General features: G+C 40.3%; 3 protein-coding genes across 7 annotated transcripts in view; 2 read left to right on the top strand and 1 right to left on the bottom strand.

The window, feature by feature from the left end:
- The window catches only part of LOC125019337 (WD repeat containing planar cell polarity effector), a 71,890-nt gene extending 64,660 nt beyond the window's left edge, over positions 1 to 7,230 (bottom strand). The window contains exons 1-2 of one of the 3 annotated variants that reach the window (XM_047604072.1): positions 7,205 to 7,230; positions 6,600 to 6,717 (exon numbers count right to left, since the gene is read on the bottom strand). The gene's annotated coding sequence lies outside the window, so the exon portion shown is untranslated. Of the gene's footprint in view, positions 1 to 6,599; positions 7,166 to 7,204 lie in introns of those variants that run through there. The other 2 variants (XM_047604073.1, XM_047604071.1) reach the window with 2 other exon arrangements.
- An 8-nt stretch (positions 7,231 to 7,238) lies between these two features.
- mdh1ab (malate dehydrogenase 1Ab, NAD (soluble)) lies at positions 7,239 to 12,927 on the top strand. Its single transcript, XM_047604077.1, has 9 exons — positions 7,239 to 7,329; positions 7,800 to 7,898; positions 8,260 to 8,356; positions 9,870 to 10,045; positions 10,443 to 10,565; positions 10,672 to 10,848; positions 11,590 to 11,703; positions 12,185 to 12,274; positions 12,421 to 12,927. Exons 1-9 carry the CDS (start codon positions 7,327 to 7,329, stop codon positions 12,541 to 12,543), a joined length of 1,002 nt encoding a protein of 333 aa, XP_047460033.1. The 5' UTR covers positions 7,239 to 7,326; the 3' UTR covers positions 12,544 to 12,927.
- Positions 12,928 to 13,086: 159 nt separating this feature from the next.
- ugp2b (UDP-glucose pyrophosphorylase 2b) overlaps positions 13,087 to 24,326 on the top strand; it is a 28,791-nt gene continuing 17,551 nt past the window's right edge. Inside the window, exons 1-3 of one of the 3 annotated variants that reach the window (XM_047604075.1) lie at positions 13,087 to 13,810; positions 17,394 to 17,521; positions 19,194 to 19,301. In XM_047604075.1, the coding sequence (XP_047460031.1) occupies positions 17,423 to 17,521; positions 19,194 to 19,301 (207 nt within the window). In that variant the 5' untranslated portion in view covers positions 13,087 to 13,810; positions 17,394 to 17,422. The other 2 variants (XM_047604076.1, XM_047604074.1) reach the window with 2 other exon arrangements.

Here is a 24,326-nt window from a genome sequence, read left to right as displayed (position 1 = left end):
CCATCAATTGCTATGAAATATGTATTTGTCTTAATATAGAGTTTGATTCCATCAAACCCATTTCACGGACCATTTCCCTATGCAAACACCTCTGGAAGAAAGCGGGAGATAGAGAGGCAGAGTGTGGTTGAGGCTTGCTCAGAGAAAGAGACACACCTCAGAGGATGGCTCAGTGTGTGTACATTAGGAGATTTAATTGAATAGTTCTGCATCGGTGCCAAGACGTTAGTTAGTGTGTTTGCCTTCTTTCTGATTGAGGGCTGTTTTACTTTTTTTCCCCTCAGCACAAACCAACACTAAGCTAGATACAAAGTCCTTCTCCAGTTTCTATCACGGACAGATGGCGAGAGAGTTAGGCACATAAAGGCAGACTGGAGACATCCGTACGCCTCCAGGCCATGTCCTAAAAGTGCCAAAGCCACACAATAACAGCTATTTCCAGAAGCAACCAATTCATAATGTCTCAGCTCAGCTACGGTTTATTTACAAGCTCTGTGGTTTTAAACATAAAACAAAGAATGACACTAAAATATCTTCAATGGACAAAGAGAATTATTAATGCTACAATAGGCACAGTACAAACCTACAACACTCAACTATACTTGGGCAAGGATTTGGACCTTAAATGGCGGTAATAGGTTTCTAACCTTTTTTTCCCCTTTCCTTTTCTGCACCATTCCCTCTTTTTTTGTCTCTTCACCATCAGTCTGATCATCATAGAAATGCTTTTAAATGAGAATAAAATGATTTATATGTGGCAAATGTGTTTTTTTTTTAATTCTTAGTCTTAATAGTTTTGCTACACTTGTTTTACAAAGTTTTATATATAGTCCCTTCACTCTCTTTCATTTTTCTGCTTTACAAGTGCTATGTACACCAATAAGCCCTAACATTATGACCACCTGCCAAATGTGTGTCCCACTTTTGCCAATGAAAAAAGCCTCCACTAGAGCCCTGAATGTGTACTGCGGTACCCGGCACCAAGACACTAATAGCAGATCCTTTAAGTTCTGTGAGCTGTATGGTGGCTTCCATGAACTTGGTGGACTTGTCTGTCCACCAGTACATCCCACAAATGCTGAACTGGGTTAAAATCTGGGGACGTTGGTGCTCCTCAAACAATTCCTGAATTATTTTGTGGCATTATCCTCCTGAAAGCCTTTGCTGATTACCTATGTGTTTGGGAATTGACGTTGTATTGTTTTTAAAAGATCTGGATAGGAAGATTCCTGTCATATAGCAGATTTACTAACTTCACTTGAGGCTCAACTGGGGACTTAAGGTGAGTAGGACAAACTCATCATCCTCTTTTAAATCTCACACATATTGTTTGGCTTATTCATAAAGACGGATATTTATTGGAACTATTTCAACAATGTCATTATTCACCTTCAAATATTTTATTTTGCATCTTTTTTTATAGTAGTAGTAGTATAGTTTATAGTTTAAGTACTTAATAACTTTATCTTTAAAAAAAGGTCTAAAAGTGGTCTATAATAATAATAATAATTAATACTGTTATTATTACAAACGTAATGACTGTTGCAGCAACAAGTGCATCTTGATGTCTTACACACAAATCCAGCAACACCCTTGAAACACAGCCATATACTGACACCAAGTGCACAATTATTGTTACTGCAAATGATAGAAAATGGCATGAGCAGGTAATGTGGGTTCATTTTAAATAACGCAGCTACTGTCTGCATTACAGTGCAGATTAAAAATGAGCAAGAATCATCTGTGCCATCTGATCTAAAGCTTCATCAACTAATCCCAGACAGGGGCATGACACTGCCAAGACATGCCACACAGCGATGGTGCACGAAAACAGAAGTTGAACATGATGAGACATAACAGTGACAATGATGTAATCATCGGCTGCATTTGTGTGCCGTTTACGTGCAAACTGTGTGAATGCATCCTACCATCTGTCTCACCGTGTCTGCTGGCACACTGTGAGGGCTATTTGGTCTAGCAAGACAGATAAGAGGGCAACATCGAGGCCAGTGGGTGTGCTGGCTATCTGCCTCCCAGCTGCAAACGTAGCAGGGTCACTCAGGTGCACTCTGCAGGGACAAGTGCAGGGGCAGAACAAGAGGAGATAAACGAGGAGAGGCCAGAGAGGGTGGAGATGAGGGAGGTGAAAGGATGAGGGAACACAAAGAAGAGAAGATGGAGTGGACGAAGGACATGCTCTCATGCACTTATCAAGATTTTCATGGCTCAGAGAGTGCGTGTATGGTGTATATACTGTGGACATGTATGTGCATAAAATTCAAGTATCGCTGAGCACATTTACATGAACTTTGCTTACTCCCGTGGCTTCTGTGGGGTCCAGGGGTTCACCTGATGGGCAGGACAAAACACCCAAAATGCTGATTGTTTTCACAGCACACACACAGAGAGGATCAGGCCAGCATGAAAACTGGCACCAGATATTATCGTGCGTGTGGCACTGCTGTTTTTAGTTTCACTCTGATTTCTTTTTTACGAAGACAAAGTAGGTCTAATCCTCTCATGTCAACGTGACTGTGGAGATTAACGCCAAGGAAAATAAACAGCAGTCTCTGCATTGTCAAATAACAGTGACAGCAAAACAACACCCCTCTTTTTTTCACATTTTCGTGGAAACTCATAAAAACTTTGCGTTGTTTTGGGTTTTAGTACGTACTTCCAGATGTAGAACGTTTGACATTTAAGGCCAAGTAAACAGATACCGTACCACAGCGCAAAAACAAACAAATGAAACTACACCACTCACAACATTATGACAGGTGAACAGGTGAACGGTGGTTATTTTGTTATATGGCACCACAGGATGGGATATATTACAAAGAAAGTTAATATTTTATTCTCAAAGTGTTAGAAGAAGCAGGAAAAATGTAGAAAGATTTGAGTGACTCTGACACAAGCCAAATTGTCATGTCTAGACAACTGGATCGGAGCTATAAATCTGCCGCTCTTGTGAGGTGCTCCCGGTCTCCAGTAGTCACTACCTATCAAAAGCGGTCCAAGGACAAACTGGCAACGGAGTCAAGGATGGCCAAGACACAGTAATGTGCACAGGGACCAAAGACTGGCTATAATTCCAACAATACAACAATTCCTACAATTTTTTTTTTCACTGTCATTTTTGTTTACATTTGCATATTTTTTGTATATACTTTGTATTGTTTTTTTGTTTAGTTTTTTCCATAAAAGTGTACTTCTACACACCATGCTGCTCACATGTTCTTTAAATTGTCCCCCGGGGACATGTCTAGTTCTCTGAATCCAAATCTGAAGACCCACTGCTGTAGTTCAAATGCTGAAAAAGTTCATGCATGAAGTTCTGATGGAGAAGTGTTGGGTAAGGGGCGGCACAGCTGCGGACCACTCAGAAGAAGACAATAAGGCAGAGGCAGTGGGAGGCTTTGCCATTCATGTAGATATTACTTTGACACACCATCTAACCATTGTGTCTGCCATGTTCACCTTATCATGGAAACGGTACTCTGTGATGGCAGTGTTCTCTTTCAGTCTTTCAGAGGGATAAATCACCCTGTCACAAAGCAACAATAGTTCAGTAATGATTGGTGGACGACAGTAACAAATTAAAGGTGTTGACTTGGCCTCCAAATCTTCAGTGTAGAATGTGCTAGACAAACAAGTCAGATCTATGGAGTCTCCACCCCACCTCGCAACTTGCAGGACTTAAAGCGTCTGCTCCTAATATCTTGGCTTCAGATTGCACAGCACACACACAGAGGTCTAGTGGAGTACATGCCTCAACAGCGTCAGGGTTCTATTGGTGATCAGGCAGGTGGTCATAATATTATGGCTAAACAGTGTATAATCAAGTTTTTATTACTATATAAACTTCTGTGTATTGATATATAACCATGCTGGGACAGGTGCAGAAGAGATAAAATCAGAGAGAGAAAAAAGACACAGATTTATCATGTCACTTTTAGAATACTATAATATAGAAAATATGTATAAATGTTCACATGTAATGAAGAAAGGTAAAAATAAATATCTACAGAAATAACTGGAGAAGCTTCAAACAACATTAGGAAAATGACACTCAAAACACAGAGTATAAGAAAAATAACCGAGACTTGTTGTAATGTCATTGCATGACAGAATAAAACATAATAATTCCAATATTAATACAGTAATGAAGATAAAACTGAATTCCAGGCCATTTTAAAAGCTATATCAATCAATATTTTTATATTGGATCTTTATTTCAAAAGGTCTGAATTAAAGATTAGGCTCAAGGTCAGTGTGGTCTTTTAATCTTCCCTGAGTCTCGCTGTCTGTCTGTGATATTTCTTTCATAATCTCACTTCTGGTAGACTGTGGCATTGTTTCTGAGTTTAGGGGCAGAACACGGGACCAATCTCTCAAAGAGTTAGAACATTTGGTTTGCAAATTAATTCTAGTGTTTAATTCAAAAACTTTTCCCAGAGCCTTACCATTTTACAACAGCACAGCTAATAATACTCCACTTTGTTCAGGTCTTATGGCAGCTTTCTTTATATTCCTGTCCAGTCTTACGTGTTATTATGGAACCTCATTTAAATTTTATTTTCAGGAATTAATTATTTAAATTTGAGCATAATTAATAGATTTTTGTCCATTTGGAGTCAACCCAGCAAGATGCTACATAATAACACTAGATTTTTTTCATGCGTGTATGTGGCACATGTGTTAGTAAAGTTTACCATTTACACAACTAGGACATTATTTTTTCAAGCATACTGTATCTCTAATCGATGAATGTAATGCAAACATTTACTCCTCTTATCGCTCATTTTGTACTGTTTTCTCAACCATTCATTATAGAAATAGCTGAGAAATAGTCTGATTCCAGGGGGACTGTGGCATGGACTACACATCATCATGTACTACAAAGCAACACACACACACACCTGGTGAGTGCCGATGCTTCTCTGAACAACTTTTTTGCACACTTTGAGTCGTGAAACCGACTGCCCACTGCGCTCTCAAACGGAGAGCACAAGACCCTCTCCCATGTGGACACTGGTGAAGGAAATTCCCTTACGAGAAAATCCCTGAGATGGAAAGAATGGACACTTTCAGATAACTGGGATGACTCACAGGATCTGTCATCACGGACACATGATGACAGGAACTCAGAGATTTCAAGCTCCCTCTCAAGGCGTTCAGTAACTTTTACACCTGCACCATAGTGAGCATCTTTAGTGGGAACATCACCACCTGGATGGGAACTGCACCAGGCAGGACTTTCTACACAAAGAGTGGTCCATTCGACAGAGTGGACCATCAGAACGCCCCACGCCCATCCCCCCGCTCTGAGGAATATGTGATTCATCAGAGCATCAGACTTTCTTTCATTGTAGTGGCTTTCTTTAGTAGACCAGTTTCTGGTAGCTCCACACAAAAACAACTGGGATGCACGGTGTGTTCCGACACGTTTCTATCAAAACCATGATAGCTTGTCTGTTAGATCAGACCACATGGACCAGCCTGTGCTCCCCACATAAATCAATGAGCCTTGGTCACCCATGACCCATGCCAGTTCACTGATTTTACTGATTACTGCAGACCACTGACACCCAACAGCAGCTGTAGTTTTGAAGTCGATCTGATCCACCCTACAAGTCATCAAAATCTGCCCCTTTGTCAAAGTCAACCATTTTTACAGCTTCTAACACGTTAAGTTTGAGCACAAAATGTTCACTTGCTGCCTAAATAATAATGCCATAGATAGCTGTGAGCACCTGTTTGCCCCACACCAACACTTATGGCAGACATGAGAGGCATGTACTTGCGTGGCGAGTACATGCCACGCAGAGGGGTAAAACAACGTAACTGGAGCAGGGGGAAACACTGCCAGGCTGCAGCAGCTGCTTCAAACAGCTCTGAATCAGGCCATCAAACACAGAGCCTTTTGAGAAAGGACATGAACGTGTAAGCCCGTCACTGGCAGCTGGAGACACAAAAAGCAAGGCCAGTTTTGGACAGCTCTGGATCATTAGGAAGGAGGAAAATGTTAGTCATCTTCATACAATCCTAAAAATAAAACAATAATAACTGCAATATGAAAACCTGTCACACAAGAGAGAGCACACAGAGATGCAGCCAAGCTAACCTGGTGTGAAACAGATTACGGTCAGATGCCAGCCAGGTGTAACACCATCTCATGTGCTTTTTGTTCAAGTCAAGTAATGAGCCTGTAATGAGGCTATGAAATATTGATGGCCACGCTCATCTAGCACTGGGCCACTACAGGGGTCCTCTCAACTGAAAACATGATAGCAGAAGGAAACACTTTACAGCTCAGTTGTTGAAGAACAACACAAGACGAGACCGCTTTGAGGACACATCAAAATCTTTTTGTGGCACATGCAAACCCAGTTTAAGGACTGTGTGGTATTTTGACATTAAGAAAAAAATTATGAACTTTAGAGGGAAACAGAGGGAGGTCCACGTCAAAATCAAGAAAAGCATAAAGCTTGCGTTCAACTGCTAGACTTGAAGAAACATTATACCGTTTTGCACTACAACATTCACAGAGGGAGACAGGGAGGAGGAAGCAGAGGAAATAGATAGATGTTATAACTTACCTTGATTATCTCACTGTCGAAGTCAGCAAAAGTTTCCGTGCTCCCGATTTAGCTGCGATTCTTCAGCGTGCATCAGGGAAACGTTAGCAGAAACTGCAAGCCCAGCACACGGGTTACCCTGTAAATAATTACATTTAACAAGTTTACTTCAGTCCGTTTGAGGTTGGCATGTGAACGCAGCTAAAGTTGGTCGCTCCAGGTAATTAACTAGCATTATCCGAACTTAACAAGACATTTGTCAGAAAGAAAACGTTTTTATTTAATCAGGTTTATTTCACTTAAAACGAATTCTGTGTATCTTTCTAACGAGTAGCTAAGGCAAAGTATGTGACTAGCTAGCTAACCGCTCTCTACTGCCGCAGCCAAGTCGCTAAGCAACAAGCGTTACTATGACTACTAAAACTATGCTAACCTGTTAGCTCATTATCGTCGCTGTGCTAACCAGCTAGTTCATTAATAGGCGATAATTTGTATATAAAAAACGTTTTTACAGAATACTTAAGTGTAGTTTGTCCGACAACGATGTCTCGTTCGATAATTACTTGACTACATTGTGGAAATTTGATTCAATAGTGTACTACATGATGGCTTTAAACTACAGTTACCTGCATGCTCGTTGTGCCGTATGACTGTTACAAGTGTCGTGATCTGCTGAGGACTTAAATAGGAGTGACCTCCGGCTTTAGCGAGAAGTGGGAGAGTGAGCGATCCTGACTGTCGTGTAAAAATGGTGAGTAGAGCGTGCAAATACAGCCATTATTCATGTTATTGTAAGTTTCTAAATAATAATATTAAGTCCACAAAGTTATGCGAAGTTTCTTAAGCGGATAATAATTTTAACGACATTTTGTGTGTGCCTCGCGGCACAACCGCCAAAGCGACGACTTTTAAGTTTATTATATTTACTTCCTACTGTTTTATTTGTGTAACGCTTTAGTAATTAACTTCTACTTAGCTATCTTACTCAGCTAGCTTGAATAAATGCTGTTGAGTAAAGATGGCGATGAACTTGATAATCTAAGTATATCCTGGCTTTGTTATGTAATGGAAAGCACGGGGTCTATTTTTGAACTGACCTCCTGCTTTAGTAAATCCTGTTGTCAAGAATTGACACCTAGCACACGTGTATTGGGAGAATTCAAGTGTCACTTTGAAATCGGTGCTTCTAGCTCTAACAGTCCTTTGCCTTGTGTCTTGCAGGCTGAGCCTATTAGAGTTCTGGTGACCGGCGCTGCTGGGCAGATTGCCTATTCCTTGTTGTTCAGCATTGCCAAGGGAGATGTCTTCGGCAAAGATCAGGTACAAGAAAGGCTTTGTCTCAACTTTCTTTTCTTATTAGGCTTAGTCACAAGACATGTGTGGGATACTGAGAGCCACAAGTCTGATATCTGAGGGGTGGGGTGACACAAAACAGATGTTGACCCTGCGGGAATTGATCAGATTGCAGCTGCTCATCCCTGTGGCCTTGGAGCAGTCAGGGTTGTCCTTGAGGTCAGTGAAATGTGCCAAGAGTCTTAGGCCAACTGTAAAGCCACTTGATCCATTTGGCACAAGCCGTAGTCAGTGCAGCTTAGGCCTTCACACCCTGTTCCACTGACAACTTCAAATTCAGCTCAACGTCTGTCATTTGTCTTACCATTATCGTTCGTTCTTCTGGCAGCCAATCATCTTGATCCTTTTGGACATCACCCCCATGTTGCCAGTCCTGGAAGGTGTTGTCATGGAGCTGCAGGATTGCGCTCTCCCGCTTCTGAGAGGTAATCACTGAACTGTGTGATGAAGTGATTGATATAATAACACTGGTATCAAATATAATAATTTTTCGTTGAAAATGTAGCATTTACTTTGAAATCGGATGTTCATATAGAACCTAGTTGGACACACTGAAACATAAAAATTGTATTTTCTATTAAATGGAAGCATTATTGTTGAAGCTGCTTCATAAAAGCTGTGTTTTGTATTTCTTTTTAATGATGGCATATGTGTGCAAGCTAATAAAAGTGTCTACAAATGCACTATGATAAACAATATTAATTACAAACTACATTAATGCCTCTTCAGTTTTGTTAAATTCTGAATTCTAAAGTCAAAGACAGTCTGCTTCATATATACTTTCCCGGCTATATGCATGCCCTTTCTGCACTTTCAGACCCTAATTCAGCAGTATTTAATTTGTGTTTATTTTATCAGTTGTCTTCTTTAATATGACCATAAATGACCAGGTATAGAACTGTATGGCCACAACATCACAGTACAATATTTGGTGCCAGCACTGAAGAATATTATCTTTATTTAAAATCAACACTGAATTCATTTATTTTATTTCTTTTTTATATATTCCCAGACTAGTGTTCACCTGCTGCCTGGAGTTTATAGACAACATTAGATAGCTTTGCAACTCTACTATGCAACTGTGGAGGACACAGATACATTTTCGTTAGTTTAAAAACGCCTTTTTTTTCTTTTTTTTCTTTTTTTTGGCAAATCGTGAGTTTGAGCTAGTTTTTCTTTTCTGAGACACTTGATAAATATGGACTCTGGTTCTACTAGTTATTTTCTGTGGGTGTCACCATTGTCACTGCCGCCATGACCAGTTACAACATCAGTCGTGAGGCGCCATTATGCGCCATCTCCATTGTGACCTGGAATTTTTCCTTTGACGTGGTGTTGTCCTTTGCTTTGTTTTGACGGGGGCTATGAGAGGCCCCTGTATTAACCGACTGTAGAAGACAGCGCATCATGCACTGAGAGGTGTCTGGCAAAGTACAATACTGGGCAGTGGGCACATAGGGGATACATGTAGTGTGCTTTCTCGCAACAGTATATAATTTGGAAATGACAAAACAAACAGTTTGGTTTCAAAATGTTTAAGATGCCAACTCAAATAGTAAAAGGCATGCTATTTTACTGGAGCCGTTTTAGGGAATTAATAGTTTTGTTCCATGAGAGCACATGTTGTATGATCAGCCAGTTTTGACCTGAGTACATTAATGACCATCTAGCACATAACCTACTACCTACTATCAGCCTACTAGATTTGAGTGAAATAGTCAAAATGGGACCAATCGGAGATCGTACCAAATGTGTTAATCTGTGTAAGTGATGTTGTTATTAATCAAAAAATCTGAGACCAAAATCAGTCTGGTAAAGTAAGCAAAATTATAGCCATAACAGGGAAACTATCTTTTTATTGTTAAGATGTAAATGGTGAAAACTGTGACGGAACAAGGTATAAAAACACAAAAGTAATTTGTTTTCTCCTTTGTGCAGAGATTGTGCCCACTGACAAGGAAGAGGTTGCCTTCAAGGACCTGGATGCTGCCATCTTGGTGGGATCTATGCCCAGGAAGGAGGGCATGGAGAGGAAGGACCTGCTCAAGGCCAACGTGGCCATCTTCAAGAGCCAGGGTACCGCCCTGGAGAAGTATGCCAAGAAGACAGTGAAGGTATTGACATGCAGATCAGATTTTCTACATGCAATAGGTTGTTTAATTTTTTATGTAATTTTCTGCTCGAGATTTCTGTTAAAAATCCCTTGTAATAGCAAGTAAGTTTGGATTATCACTGCCGCTATTAAATAAATTCCGTATATATTCAAAGAAAGTTATTGTAGTTGCTCTGGCTTGTTTGGAGCTGTTTACAGATATGTTTTTTCCTTCATTTCGCATTTTTAACAACAGAATTGCTTCAGTCTGCTGAGAATAAAATATAAAATCTATACTGTCATATGCTTAAAAACTGGGTGGGGTGAGTTGTAATTAATCTGTTAAATTAAATCGTTTGCCCATGGTTACCACTAATGAGTCACTGAGAATGTGTTTTAATGTGTGGCGTATTTTTCAGGTTCTGGTCGTGGGAAACCCTGCCAACACCAACTGTCTGATTGCAGCCAAGTCTGCTCCCTCCATCCCCAAAGAGAACTTCTCCTGCCTCACCCGTCTGGACCATAACAGGGCTCGCTCCCAGGTGAATTCCTTTAAGTTGTGTTCAGATTTGCAGCAGCAAAATCATTAGACTTTCATTTCTTCTTCTGAGCCAATTATGAAACCTAAGTGTATTGTCTGTCCTGTAGGTGGCGATGCGCTGCAGTGTTCCTGCAACTCATGTGAAGAATGTCATCATCTGGGGCAACCACTCCTCCACCCAGTACCCAGATGTGCACCACTGCATGGTCAACATGTCTGGAAGTGAGCTTGCCTGCTTTGACGCAGTCAAGGATGATGCTTGGCTCAAAGGCGATTTTATTTCTGTAAGTTTGAGGCAAGATAAACATTGTGGCAAGTGGCTATAGTATAGTAGAGTATAATGGAATGGATGCATAGTTGAATAGTGAAATGTAAAGAAAGAAACACAAAAAACTAGCAACAAAGGACTACCGACATCAGAGTATGAGAGGCCGAGTGTGACATCACCTTACATTGTCTGTGTCTGGACCAAAAAGTCGCACTTTAACACAACACAAAGACTTCAATGAACCACTAGCTTCAGACAGTCTGGACGTCCAGGAAAGAAAATAAGTCTCAGTACCAGAACAGCTGCTTTTAGGTGAAAGGCAAAGAAGGCAAATCTTTTTGATAAGGTGGAGAGGTAAATTGAGGACAACCTTCTGTGTCTCTGAACTTTGTTGCCCTGTTTTTTTTTTTGTTTTTTTTAGTCGTGTTTATTTCTCTTCTCATGCTCTGATTCGTACTGGTTTGGCTCTGACTAGTCCCAACTGTGCATAATAATCATTTATTAGTCGCAAAAAACACCGGCGTTTATCAGCATTAGTATTTCAGGCTGTTTTTTAATGAATGAATAATATCATTGTTCATGGTCATGGACCTCAGAAAATGATTAAGAATTTTTTCAGTATCCCCGACTGAACCTACAATTTTAACATGCAAAACCAAAACTAGCTGTACAATGCATTTAATCTGTGTCTCAGTTAATCTCAGTTCCTCTCATCACATTGACTGCCTTTTCAATGGCCCGTGCTCTTATCCTGCAGACAGTGCAGCAGAGAGGCGCTGCCGTCATCAAGGCCAGGAAGCTGTCCAGTGCCATGTCAGCAGCCAAGGCCATCTGTGACCACATGAGGGACATCTGGTCAGGCACCCCAGAGGTAAACACCATGTACAGTTATTTTACAGTAAAGAAAATGCAATATCCTAAAGCTGATGTTAAAAACACGTTGAAACACATTTTTGTGCTATCATTGCACCAAGCAATTTAAATTAGATGTCTGGGGCTTGTTGAAAATATTCAAGGAATTTTAACATATTTTTCAATGTTCAGAGACCTCAAGTCAACTTATTTTTTGTATCTTTCAGTAATTAAATGCAATACTCAGAAAATTACAGAGTGATAAAACACATTCCTGTGGTTTAGTCGTGAATCTAAATATACTTCTCTGTATGACCCCAGGAATTTGCGGCTTACAAGTGAGATAATAACATAATGGTACATTTTGTCCTTGTTTATAATTTCTGACCTTCATTGTAGCAGAAGAAATTCATCTTACTTTGATCTCTGATGAATAGTTTTTATTTTTAACCTCGACCCTGATGAGATATATTTAGACCAGTTTGTCCTGTGTTTTTTAGGGCGAGTTCATCTCTATGGGTGTTTACTCCTCTGGCAACTCTTATGGAGTCCCAGAAGACCTCATCTACTCATTCCCTGTCCAGATTCAGGTGAGACTCATTTAACCTCACTTTCACTCCTCCATCAGCATTCACAACATTGTCAGTATAGCAGTGGAGACTTTTATTTTTTGAAAGTATTTTAGTAACTGTATGCATCATAATACAAAACTGAGGAAGGTGCACTTTTCCCTCAGAACAAGACCTGGAAGATTGTGGACGGTCTAGCCATCAACGACTTTTCCCGATCAAAGATGGAAGCCACAGCTGCGGAGCTGAAAGAGGAAAGAGACACAGCTGTGTCGTTCCTGGGAGAATGACTAGACTCTGCTGGGCCACCACACCAGCACTTAGACAGCACCAAAACTCCAGACGCACGCCTGTGATAAAGCACTTCAAAAGCCCTTGAGTTACCCTGCATTACTGTATGTGTAAGAGAGAATTGAGTCAGTGTTTATGAGTGTTAAGGTGGAATTTAACTTGTGCATTGAAATGCCGCAGATCAGAACCTTGCAAGCATACCTCCCCCATAAGTATACAGTTTACACTGAAAGTCCACCACTTCTGTTACCAGCTATTTTCCAATATCATTTCCTGTGGGGGGGGTCGATGAATGGGTGGTTGTTACATATAGTCAGTGATGCACCAAGTCCTCAAACACTGGATGGATAGCGTCAAAGCTGAAACAATAAAATAAAAATAATAATAAGTTTCCTTTTACTGTGAATTGATGTGCATTTGAGGTCAAGGGACTTTGAGTGTGAATGTTCTTTTGTATCAACCCTGTGATAGAATAATATGATACAATTATGTCTTGCAGAAATATGTATTTACCTGCAGTGTCCAGCCCCGAGTGAGACACTTGAACTGGCACAGTGTTACCCGATGGGGGCAGTATTTCCTCATTTTCTGATAGCTTCAGGAATAATTATGTAACATCTGCAAGTAATTAAATTTACAATATGCCATTGTTGATAAACGTTTAAGGGAGCCAAATCCACGAAACATGATTCCCTGGTCCAACGTTAATTGGGGAAAATCTGGTGTATCCAGTGGAATCTTGAAAGCGGCCCAGCTCGTTTACGCTGTATAACGTGAAGACATTTTAAAATATTAACCGGTACTTAGAAGGTAACTCACAAGTACAAAGGTCCGTGATAAAGCATGACTTGTTTTTATTTTATTTACAACATTTCATTGTTACAACCCGGAACTGTCAGAAGCGCATACCGTACGTGGCAAATTTCCATTGGTCGCCGAAATCTACGTCACGAGCAAACCGCTCTCCCATTGGCTGTGACCCTCTTTGCAACGTTCCCATTCGCCCCCCGACTGGAATGGTATTGTAGCGTAAAATATCTTCAAACTACCCGATCACCCTTTTAAGTTCTTCTCTTTTAACAATTTATACTGTTTGTTCTGCAAAGACGAGCGACCGCTTAAATGTGACATCGTGTTAAAAATCAAACAAACAAAAAACGTTATACTAGTGTACCCCGTTTGTCTCTCCTGCGGGATCGCTGAGGTCCTTCAGACCGCAAGTCCAGGCCATCGACTTTTCTTCCGAGAGCATCCTACAGTCACACAGTAAGAAAGTTATTTCATATCTACGGCATTTTTATTACTATTATTCGAAGCATCTGTATTATCCTGAAGTCGCTCCCCTATCGGCTGCAGTTGAGGCTCTGCATCTTTAGATTCCAGTTTTTGACATTTACCGAGAAAAAGGGTCGTTTTCTTCAGTGCCATGTTCAAGGAACCGTCGTTAATTTGAGTTTCCGTCCCTTCATTGCACCAAAATGCAGCGTTAATGTTTGGCAGCGCCTAAAGCCTTCATTCATTTCCGCATCTGCTGAAGTTCCCCGTCACCAGTGATCATCTCTCCGTTTAATGATTCAGGGGGTGTCTCGGAGGGGGGAAAAAGAGGCGAGAATCCCATACTGTGTGGCAATAAGGTAATAAAAATGAAGAAAGCAGGGGGCGAGGCGATGGAAAAGTGTGACCAGAGGTTGGGAGCCAGGATTTGTGACGTGGTTTACAGTACTGGGGGCTGGAAAGACGAGAGGCAGCCGCTGCGAGCACTAGAAGATCTTTACTAAAACGAGTCCATGTTCAGGAACGACAGTTGGCAGCTGTCCAGAGAGATAGATGTGATCGTAAATGAATGTGTTTCCTTGTATTTGTATTTGTGAGCTGTCAGGATGTACAACCCTCCAGAGCTTCGTCCGTGAATGTACACCTCTGAATGAATGAGAAGCTGGCTAGTAGGATATCTCAAGGAAACTTTTGTGACATTTCGGTTTTCACGGTGATTGCTGTCTGGATTATTTCAGTTGAAGCTCAGATTTTGGATTCGTCTGGTTATTTATTGCTGAACTGCTCGTTGTTTTAAACATGGCACTTTATGTTGAAGGTAAGTGACGTTGCGGAGGGCATTTTACCATCACTCAAGCATGTTTTAATACCAATTTGAACTCTAGATGCGTTTTAAGGACCACATATTGTTATTATTTTTTATTTAATATAACAATCTGTCGCACCTTTCCGTTCATGTATGAAAACTGCAATCCAAGCTTTCTATCAATAAATCCAGAAGGAGAGACTTAAAATTTAACCCTCAAAGTGAATGTCACTATCACTCATGTGTTATCATATTCACTGCCTTCATGGAAATGGTTTTCTTATCGTTATGTTTCACACAGTAGCAGTAATTGCTCAATCAATCAGCTGGACTTCTGTTGAAAGTTTATTCTCTTCTTCACAAGTCTTCAGCTGCACTTTTATTTTTCTATCTGGACATTTCCTCTTGCATGCCCCCTCACTTCCCATCCTTCCGAGGTGTACCTGTCTGTGAAGATTATCAGTCATCCAGGTGTTGGTATCTCTGAAAGCAAAACTAAGACAAGGGCAAGTTTGTTGAGTTTCCTTGAAGACGTTCATTACTCATCCAAGTGATGAAACATCTTCTGAACAACTCAAGCAAGTCCAGCTGCGTTTATTCATTTTTAGAATGGTTCCAGTCAATGTGATGATTGCAGATGATGACATATTTTTCTGGTACACATGTTGCATTTAGGTCCTTTAAACAAAACACAGACATGGCAGTTAAGTTTAGTAGTTACTTAATCAATTAAACTGTTCATTTGTTCATTTGTACTTTTACTTTGTTGACACATGAACTACAGCTCTATTACAAGCTCACCTTAGTTACACAAAGCAACTGGTATTTATCTCCTTCCTGGCTCCTGACAAAAAGTGAAAGTTTCTTTTTCCACATAAACCAGTCTGATCGGGGAATGGGAATCCTTGGAAACACTGCTCACTTCTCCTGCTGTGGCCAGTCCACTGCGATCGAAGTCATATCTCTACGTAGCGTACAGGAAAGATTACTTGTCACTCTCGACTTGATGCCAGAGATTGTGGATAATTATGCCCTAAGGTTAGAACAGCACCTTAGCCAAAGATGCTGAATGGCACCTGTCAGGAATCTTAAAGATGTGATGTTTCTCATATTTAAATTCATTTCAATTAAAGCATTTTTTTTATTTATGGGCATTTTAAATGTTCACAGAGAGAAAAGGATGATTTCAGATCTTGGCCAAAACCACTTCCATTAGTTGACCATAAAAACATAATTGGGATCAGAATATACTGTGTTCACAGCAGTAATTATATGTAAATCAGTTCTTTATAGCCATCTAATTGGTCTTTTTTGGTGATGTTAGTTCAGCTGTGCAACTGCTGAACTATTACCTCATAGCACCTATAATATGCACCTTAGCAACACTTCTCCACATGCAATCTGCCACTTGAGATCTGATATCATTGTTGATTTCTGTGTAAATCAACACTGACCTCATCTGGGGCGCAGTACAATACTATAACAGGTGCTATATCTCTATAATGGATCTCAACCTGGCGCTGTTTCAGAACCATGAACAACTATTTGTTTTGTATGCACCATGAAGTAGAGATACATATTTCGGAACTAGTGGTAAAGTCTCTCTTACTCACCAAAAGTACACTCTAATGTTAAATTATTAGAGATGTATTTATCTTTTTCCCGGCTGTAGTTATTTCATAAACCTGCCCAAAACTCAGATTATAACTCCGGAAGAATATTCCACACGCACAGTAATCTCAACACGGCACAGTTTGAAGCAGACAAAATATAATCCCCAGTAGTAAACGTAAATGAAGATACTGTCATTACTGAGGAAACATGCTAACTTTTTTTGATGGAATTACATTTAGTATACATATATGTAGTACTTTCATTTGATAATTCTTGTTAAAATGTATAGTTGAGGTAGTAATGAATAGACATAACCTGCAATGCTTTTCCTTGTGTGGATGGGTGTTCGTTCTGTATGAATGAGCCAAAATGACCCTTGCACAAGAAGACATCAGTTGAGGAGGTGGTTAAATGTGGTCTGAGTGGTCAGATCTCAAATGTGTCCTCAACGCACCTCAGGTGTTTTTTTATGAGACATCCACTAATGAGCAGATCACTCAGGACACATGTTAATAACATGTCTGAACAGGGCTTTGGTTACGTTCGTAACTTGTGCCTTTTTGTCGTACTCAATCTCTGCTTACACAGTTGCTCCAGTTGCTCTTGCAACCAGTCGTCGTTGGTTAACGTAAAACAAATTGGAACCAATGCACCAGTGCACTAATTTCCCTACAGACACCATATTTAAAACTCTGGTATACCACAAAGAGCAAAGAGATTCACTGGCTGCTGTTGAGTAAACCCATTTAACAGGAGTTTGAATGTAACAGATGTTCATTTTCACATGAAAAGGATCAGGGTTAGGGTAAAGTTTGATCATTAGTTATGGATTCATCACTATCAGGAATCAGTGAAGTGAGATTATCCATCATCTTGTTTTGCCTCAACAACTGATTAAACCCACAAAACATTCCATTTTAAATAAACTGAGACTAATTCTTAACATTTAAGGGCCCACAATCATTTGTTGCCAATTGTACTGTATTGTGTATGTTTTGGGACAAATTTTCTATCATTTTTAGAAATTAATAAATAAATTAAAAAAAGCTTTATAGTTTCGCTCAGTGGCTGACAAGGATCCAGAATAGGTCAGAGTTCAAGTGTGCAGCAATGTAAAACAATGTCCAACCACCTTCCACCATCTCTCCCGTCCAGGTCTGAGTAAAGGAGTGGCCGCCAAAGGGATGGCTCAGTTCCAGGAAATGATGCGCCAACAGCTGGAGAGCTCCATGCACGCTGAGCTGGAGAAGCTGCTGAGCACCTCCACGGGGGCCGAGAGAGAGGTACTCTGACCACCCCCACCCCCCACCCCCCTTTCCCTGTGTCTCACTGACCATCTGGTTGTGATTTAGAGGGTGACGGGGTCGCAACCAGTTCTGGGAAAACACAAAAGTGACACATACTGAAGGCCGGTGCCAAAGAGGGTTTCACCTACATGCAAACACACGCATAACAAAGTAGACAAGTGTTTTAAGCAAACATTCGCCCATTATGTCAGTTTTTAATCATCATAATATGCGTCATTGGAGACGTCCCGCCCCAGCTGAGAACATTTATTTGTCCTTGTTGCTCAAAACGATCTCTGACGGTAGCTGTGGACTCTTCTGAGCCCACAGCAGCAAATTATTAAAGAGTAAAACCCAAACTATCTCCTAAAACCGTGATTCTCAACTGGTGGGTGGCAGCCCATTTTCAGCTTCTCAACAGCTTTCTTTGATTTGGGTCGCAGCTTGTCATTAAGGGGTGATGGTGGACCCCGAAGCCAGACCGGTTGAGAACCACTGCGCTGAAATGCAGCAATAACACTCAGCTGATATTTTGTCTTTGAGTTTCATTCGTTGTTAAGCAGTCCTAAACCTTGACACAAAGCTGGAAGGGCCTGGTAGTAGCCTCTTTCAGACAGAAAAGACAGAATGAAACAAAAAAAAAAAAAACTAAACAAATCTCAATGTTCAGAATAGTGAAAATTCACTGACGTGGTTATTTATATTTCCAGGACTAAGTTGCTACACAATTCTTATTCATCATTTATTAACATTTTCAAGACCATAAATGACCATAACTGTTTTGCCTTTTTTGTAAACCTTATTTATAGTCTTCTATGTTTTTTTTTTTATCAACTTCTGGGACAAATAATGTCGAAAGTCTATCAAAAGTAACGAGCCACTGTGAACTAGATATGGTTTTGTTATATGATTGTACTGCCCAGTAACGTCACACCTACACTATATATCACTGGTAACATACAATAAAGTCGTCATAAGTTTGCTGAACCCTGGCCATCGCTATCTTGACACTACCTGACTCTACCAGATCTAGAACAAGGTGGAGTTTTAGTGTGATCTTTAAAGGCGTCCGTCCTTCGTTATGCATAACTTTAAGGCTTAATACGATTAAAACAAGGGAGTTATTTCAAAATTCGCCTCTGTACAGTTATCTTGAATGGAGAATTGAGAACAAAGTAGTTTTTTCTGCCAGACCGTAAACATCAGCTGTAAAGACCCTCAAGTGGCCATTTCTGGAACTGTAGTTTCTGCTACTTAGGCGTCGGCCTCATCTTCATCATCATATCACATATAACCAGTTAGAACAATGGAACAATAATTGTCATTGACCGCCTTGTATTACTATTTAAAATATGTTGGTGCCATTAGTCGAAGGCATCAGTTCAGTGGCTAGTTCATCTTCACCTCTCATCTCTCAGAGAAACTCCAGGTGACCACATCCAACTTTTACGCTTAAAACTGTCTTTCAAGACTTTCCAGGAAACCAGTTTAAACGCAACCACTTGTCAAGGTCCAGCTTTTGTGGTATTATTTGCACAGAAACCTCCTACATAACTGAGGCAATTTGAGAAGCAATTAAAAATCAGGTGAACTATTGTGGTTTAGCAAAGCTGTATGCGTAATTTAAAATCATTTCTTTCTTTTTCATTTTTCTTTCTTTCTTTTTCAGGTGTCCAAGAAAGACTTCGAGGGATTCACGAATCTCTTCCATAGGTTTCTGCAGGTGAAGGGGCCGTCAGTGGAGTGGATCAAGATAAAGAGACCTCCAGAAGACTCTGTAAGTTTGTGCGTGTGTCTGTGTGCGCTTCCGTTTGAGGAGATACAACAGCGAAATAAGACGCTGTGTTAGCTTTGCGTGCACCTCAGGCCCTATGAGCAGCTACAGTTTAAAATACTCAACAGAAGCAATGACAAATACAGCAGGAAGCTTTTAACATCCAGTTGAGATAGTTTGTGCTGCTACGGGTACAGGTGAGTACGTAAAATACGATCCAGGAGGTCAGTTTAGAGTAATTAACGCGGGGGCTTATCAGATGCAAAATACTGCACGTATGCTGCGTAGGTGTTGATTTTTTACTTAGATTTTAAGTTATTGCTGCGAGATTAACTTTGTTTTTCTCAGCGGTTGTGAGATAAACGTCTGCTGTTCCATTGCAAAGGTTTTGCAAGTTTAAAAACACACATACATTTTTTTTCACGCGATGATAAACACTGCCTAACCCAGAAAGTAATAAACCTAGTTACTGAGATACCAACAATCACAATCTTCACCCGCTCAGACTTTACCCAACAAATGTAGAGGCGTTACACAAACGTTTTTCATCACGAGCAGGTCCTATCTGACCTTTGAATAACTTCATATTCGCCGTTGTGAGTGGCCACAGATTGATCGTGAAAGCAGCCAAATGCAGCTTGTCACCTTGAATCAGTGGTGTGTTTCAGACGATCACATCCACGTCCCAGCACCTATCAATCATTATGTGGAGCTGTCAGTCATGAAACGGCACCCGGCTTCCAGCTGAAGGTGAGGCACCGCGAGCATCAAACAAGACAACACCAAACTGTCTTGTTCAGTTTGAAAAATGCAGTGATGTTCAACTGCACCTCTCATGAAACACTGTGCTTCGCCGCTCTTAGTTTTAAATCACGCGAGAACAACCCATGCCGCTCTCCTGTGACAGAACAGACAATATTAACTTTGTCGGAAGACTTAAATTCACACCTTGTGCAAACTGGAAGTACACCTTACATCATGATTCCACAGGAGGACGTCCGTCCTGGTTTCAGTGTAAATGCAAAGTGTAACTTCCAGTGCAACCTGTCACAGTGATAAGAGATGGATGTCATAAACTCTGACTCATATCTGTTGATGCATGTGGTTACAGTTTGAACTGGAGATGCCCTGATCAGATGCCTTATGGTGGTTTATTAGTTACTTAGCTATTGTTTTTAGGTGTTACTTGAACGAAACGGAACTCAAAACTCATCCATCAGGTTTTTATTTTTCTAATTCTTTCACTTTTACTTTCATGTAATTCAAGACGCTTTTACTATTTGTTTTGCAAAAAGTTGAGTTGTACATTTTCTTCTGTCGCTCATAAAAGTATACACTTATAGTTTCGTAATACACAGACAGATACATACTTTCTTTAAATCATTGTTTTAAAACTCATCAAACTGGTCTTTGTGCATTGTGTATTGTACAATTATGTAATTATCTTAAGTCCTTCCTGGGAAGTTCCACACACACGTGTATCTGTCACTCTTCTCCTAAATACGCCTTTGAACGTCCTCCCTCTGGCCTTTAATAAGGCTCCAGTTTGTCACGATCTCCTTCTCATCTCTGCTACCGTGAACACAATAATATTACACCTGACTCTAACTGATATGCTTCAGAGAATACTTATCACACCAAGATGAAATAACAGTTACGGTGAACAAGGCAGGCATTTTGTGATGTCTGATCCCAGTTTAATACTCCTACTGTATATGTTTAACAATTTTATTAGACTGACACATTTCGGCTTCAAACACACTGCGTCATATATATGAACACGTGCTGTGCATGTGGTCAGTGGAGCTCCTACAAAGTTGGCACAGACGTATGGTCACATGACTTCAGGCCAGTCAGAAACAACTAATCCTATACATCCACATATGCATACCAGCCATGAGGCATACACTCACTGGTAATAAAGGCAAATAAAGACTCCAGTGACTGAGGAAATATGTAACCACACACGTGACTTATACAGCAACATGACAGCATCAAGAATGAACTGAATCACACTCATTTACTCATATTAAACTCTTTAATTGGTAACTTCTTACTTAGATGTAATTACTTTTTGGTACAAGAACGGACTATTTTAAAAAGCTCTGATTACTAATGAGCAAACATCACTTACGCTGCTTTTCCTTGTCCAGGCGATCATTTATAACAATCTTGTGTTTTTTTCTGAATGAATGAGGCAAATTCCGGGAGCACGTCTCTTGAGTATTGGTCTTTAATGTGACTCGGGACCCACTGCATTCACACTACCAGAGCAATGCAGACAAATGCGACCCATATCACTTCTGAATGTGGCCAGAGTTATTAAATGCAATCTCAGTACGTCCGGGGTGGGGTGTTCAGATTCAGATTGCCCAGATCAGATCTTATGGTGTGAACAGACCCATGAAGGCATAATCTAAAATACTACCCAGTCAGAGTACTTTCAGTTAAAACTGGGCTAAGTTTCTCTTTTTGAAGTTGATTGCAATGTGATCACATGGCCTTTAAATGCCCCATACGAACACTTCAGCAGTCACTACTTAGCAGACCCCCTCCAGCGTGTCGCTCGCCTTATAAAGTGAGTCACAGGGTAGAGTCGCCAGTTTGCCTTTGAAACCACATTCCTCATCTCTCAGGACTCTTCCAGTCACCCGGACGCTGCTTTGTGTGAGCTGCAAGGAATGACAAAGGTTTGACAGAGTCTGAAGAGTGCAAACCTCTCCGGTTCGAGCTGATCCCAAGAGATATCTTTGAAGTCCGAACATGGCGTTTTGTGTCAGTCAGAGCTGTAGCTGAGCGCTTTAGAGCAGTAAAGATGAACAGCCAGAGTAGCTGAAATACAGCATTGGTTTGTAGACTTTGTTTCTTGTTCCGTTGTGGTGACTCCATATGAAACAAATTAGAGTGTTTAATGCGAAGGCACTTGCATTTGTCACGTTAATTGAGTCAGAACATGTCCAAATCAGGCGTGCTGAGTCACTGTGAAGTAAATCCTGTCTTCTTAAAGGGGAGATGTTTATTCTCATGTATTTTTTATTCGTTGGGATGGTGGAAAGTATGACTAATAACAGAAACACTGCAGTGGTAAGATTGCACGAAAATGCAGTGGCAAAACTTTGGACCATATAAAGTGTAGCATAGCTTGTGTACACGTATACAAAAATGAACAGTTTTTTTGTGAGACAAAAGCACACAGCTGTCCTGTCACTGGACATGTGGAGACCAGGGTCATTGCACATTTAAACCTCTGTGGTCTCCGCTCTTCTGAAAGTGTTAAAAAGATGTTGGAAACGATTTGTTTCTTGTCTCTTCACTGTCAGAGCTTTGAGATTTGATGCCAGTTGTTTTCATTTTATCCAACTGGCATTGATTTGTCTCAGTGTCCTGCGGCTTTAGTTTGAACACTTGTATCAAATATATTGTCTCTTTGAACAGACGGTATGAGATGATATTTGTGTTTGTTCTACCCGTGTAGTGTTTGAGCTGACTGTGGGTCACTTTAAGGATTTATAGAGGTCTGAATTGGTAGAAGTATCTTAATTGACTATTAGCTGTCACACAAACAAATCAGGAAAACGATTTAATGGTCTTTTGCAACATTTCTTTAAGTGTTTTTCACCCATATTGAACAGCTGCATTTATTCATCACAGTGTTTAAAATGAAGTGCCACAAGAGTGACCACTGATGGAAATTCAAATAATTTCTGCTATTTGGATCCATCTGTTTTGATATTAGTCAATGGAAACACTCCTATGTAAACTTATTGCAATTCATGAATGATTCATTAGATATTAATAAACAAGGTGGCTACAACTAATGAGGCCTGTATATATGAGACCTTATTAGAAAGTGGGGTTTTAGTGTACCAGTCCTTATATTAGTTATGTTAACAACATTTATAGATATGTGTTATAGATGCTGTTGATTTGAGTACAGCATGCTTGTGGCCACTGGCATTGAAGTTTATTTATTTTGCTTCAGTATGTTGGATACAATAAAATAAGAATACAGAAAACAGAAAACAGAATACGGTGTCTGAATGAAGGATATTTTCCAAGCCTGCATTTCCTGATTGGACACTCTGCAGCCCAAATATGTACTTGTGTGTTACCTGTTAGCATATAGTGATCACACAGGTTCAACTAGATGGTTTCTTGACGTTAGTCTTAGATTTCGTTCTTAGGTATTTGTCTTACTACATTACTGACGCACACCGGCCCGTCATTTCCTCTTTCCCTATTTTTGTACTGCTGGAAAAAGAGATAGAGAAGATTAAAGATGGAGAGAAGATCAAGAACAGATGAATGACGTGTGAAAAGAAGAGACTTTCTGTTGAAAATAGGAGACGGAGGCAGGGAGGTGATTAGAGTTAGGGTGAGAAAAGCTAGAGAGGCAAGTATCAAACAGAGTGGAGTAGAAACAGAGAGAGATGGGGGAAACTGAAGATATGAGATGAAGTGAGTGAGTGTAAAGAAAATGAGAGAACATGAGATCAGTTTGTCTTAAGATGTGTAAGACTGCAACGTAGTGAAGATTAGCTGTGACAACAATGACCTAAATCTAAATGTGCTAGTCCTTTCTTTATTAATCAGAATGGAAAAATACTGAAAAATATCCATCACAATTTTTACTTTATTCATTTTATTTTTTACATTATTGTCCTTCGTGTTTAAGTGCACTGGCATGTTATTGCATGTTTCTACAAGTGCATAAACTTGTGACTTAGTAGTTCGGACATAACAAGCTACCTTGGACTGAACTTTGTCAGATGCATACTTGTTGGAACCGTACTTGGCCAGGAACTGATGCTGTTTCAGCAGTCTGCAATAACACAAGAACGCACAGTGATGGTCGGTCAAACACTTTCCTAAAACGTATGGAAAAGGTGAAGTGTCATTTGTTAAATTATACCCACTGCTCCTTTAAGTCATAGGTCTTCAACAGAGGGTCCATGACCCCTAAGGGGTCCGCGGAGGTCCTGCAGGGGGGGTCACAAAATCTTCAGTTGATTGGACTTTTTTATTTAT

Source organism: Mugil cephalus, chromosome 13, assembly GCF_022458985.1.
Source record: "Mugil cephalus isolate CIBA_MC_2020 chromosome 13, CIBA_Mcephalus_1.1, whole genome shotgun sequence".
NCBI classification, from domain to species: Eukaryota; Metazoa; Chordata; class Actinopteri; order Mugiliformes; family Mugilidae; genus Mugil; species Mugil cephalus.
This window is presented reverse-complemented; position numbering and strand designations above follow the sequence as displayed.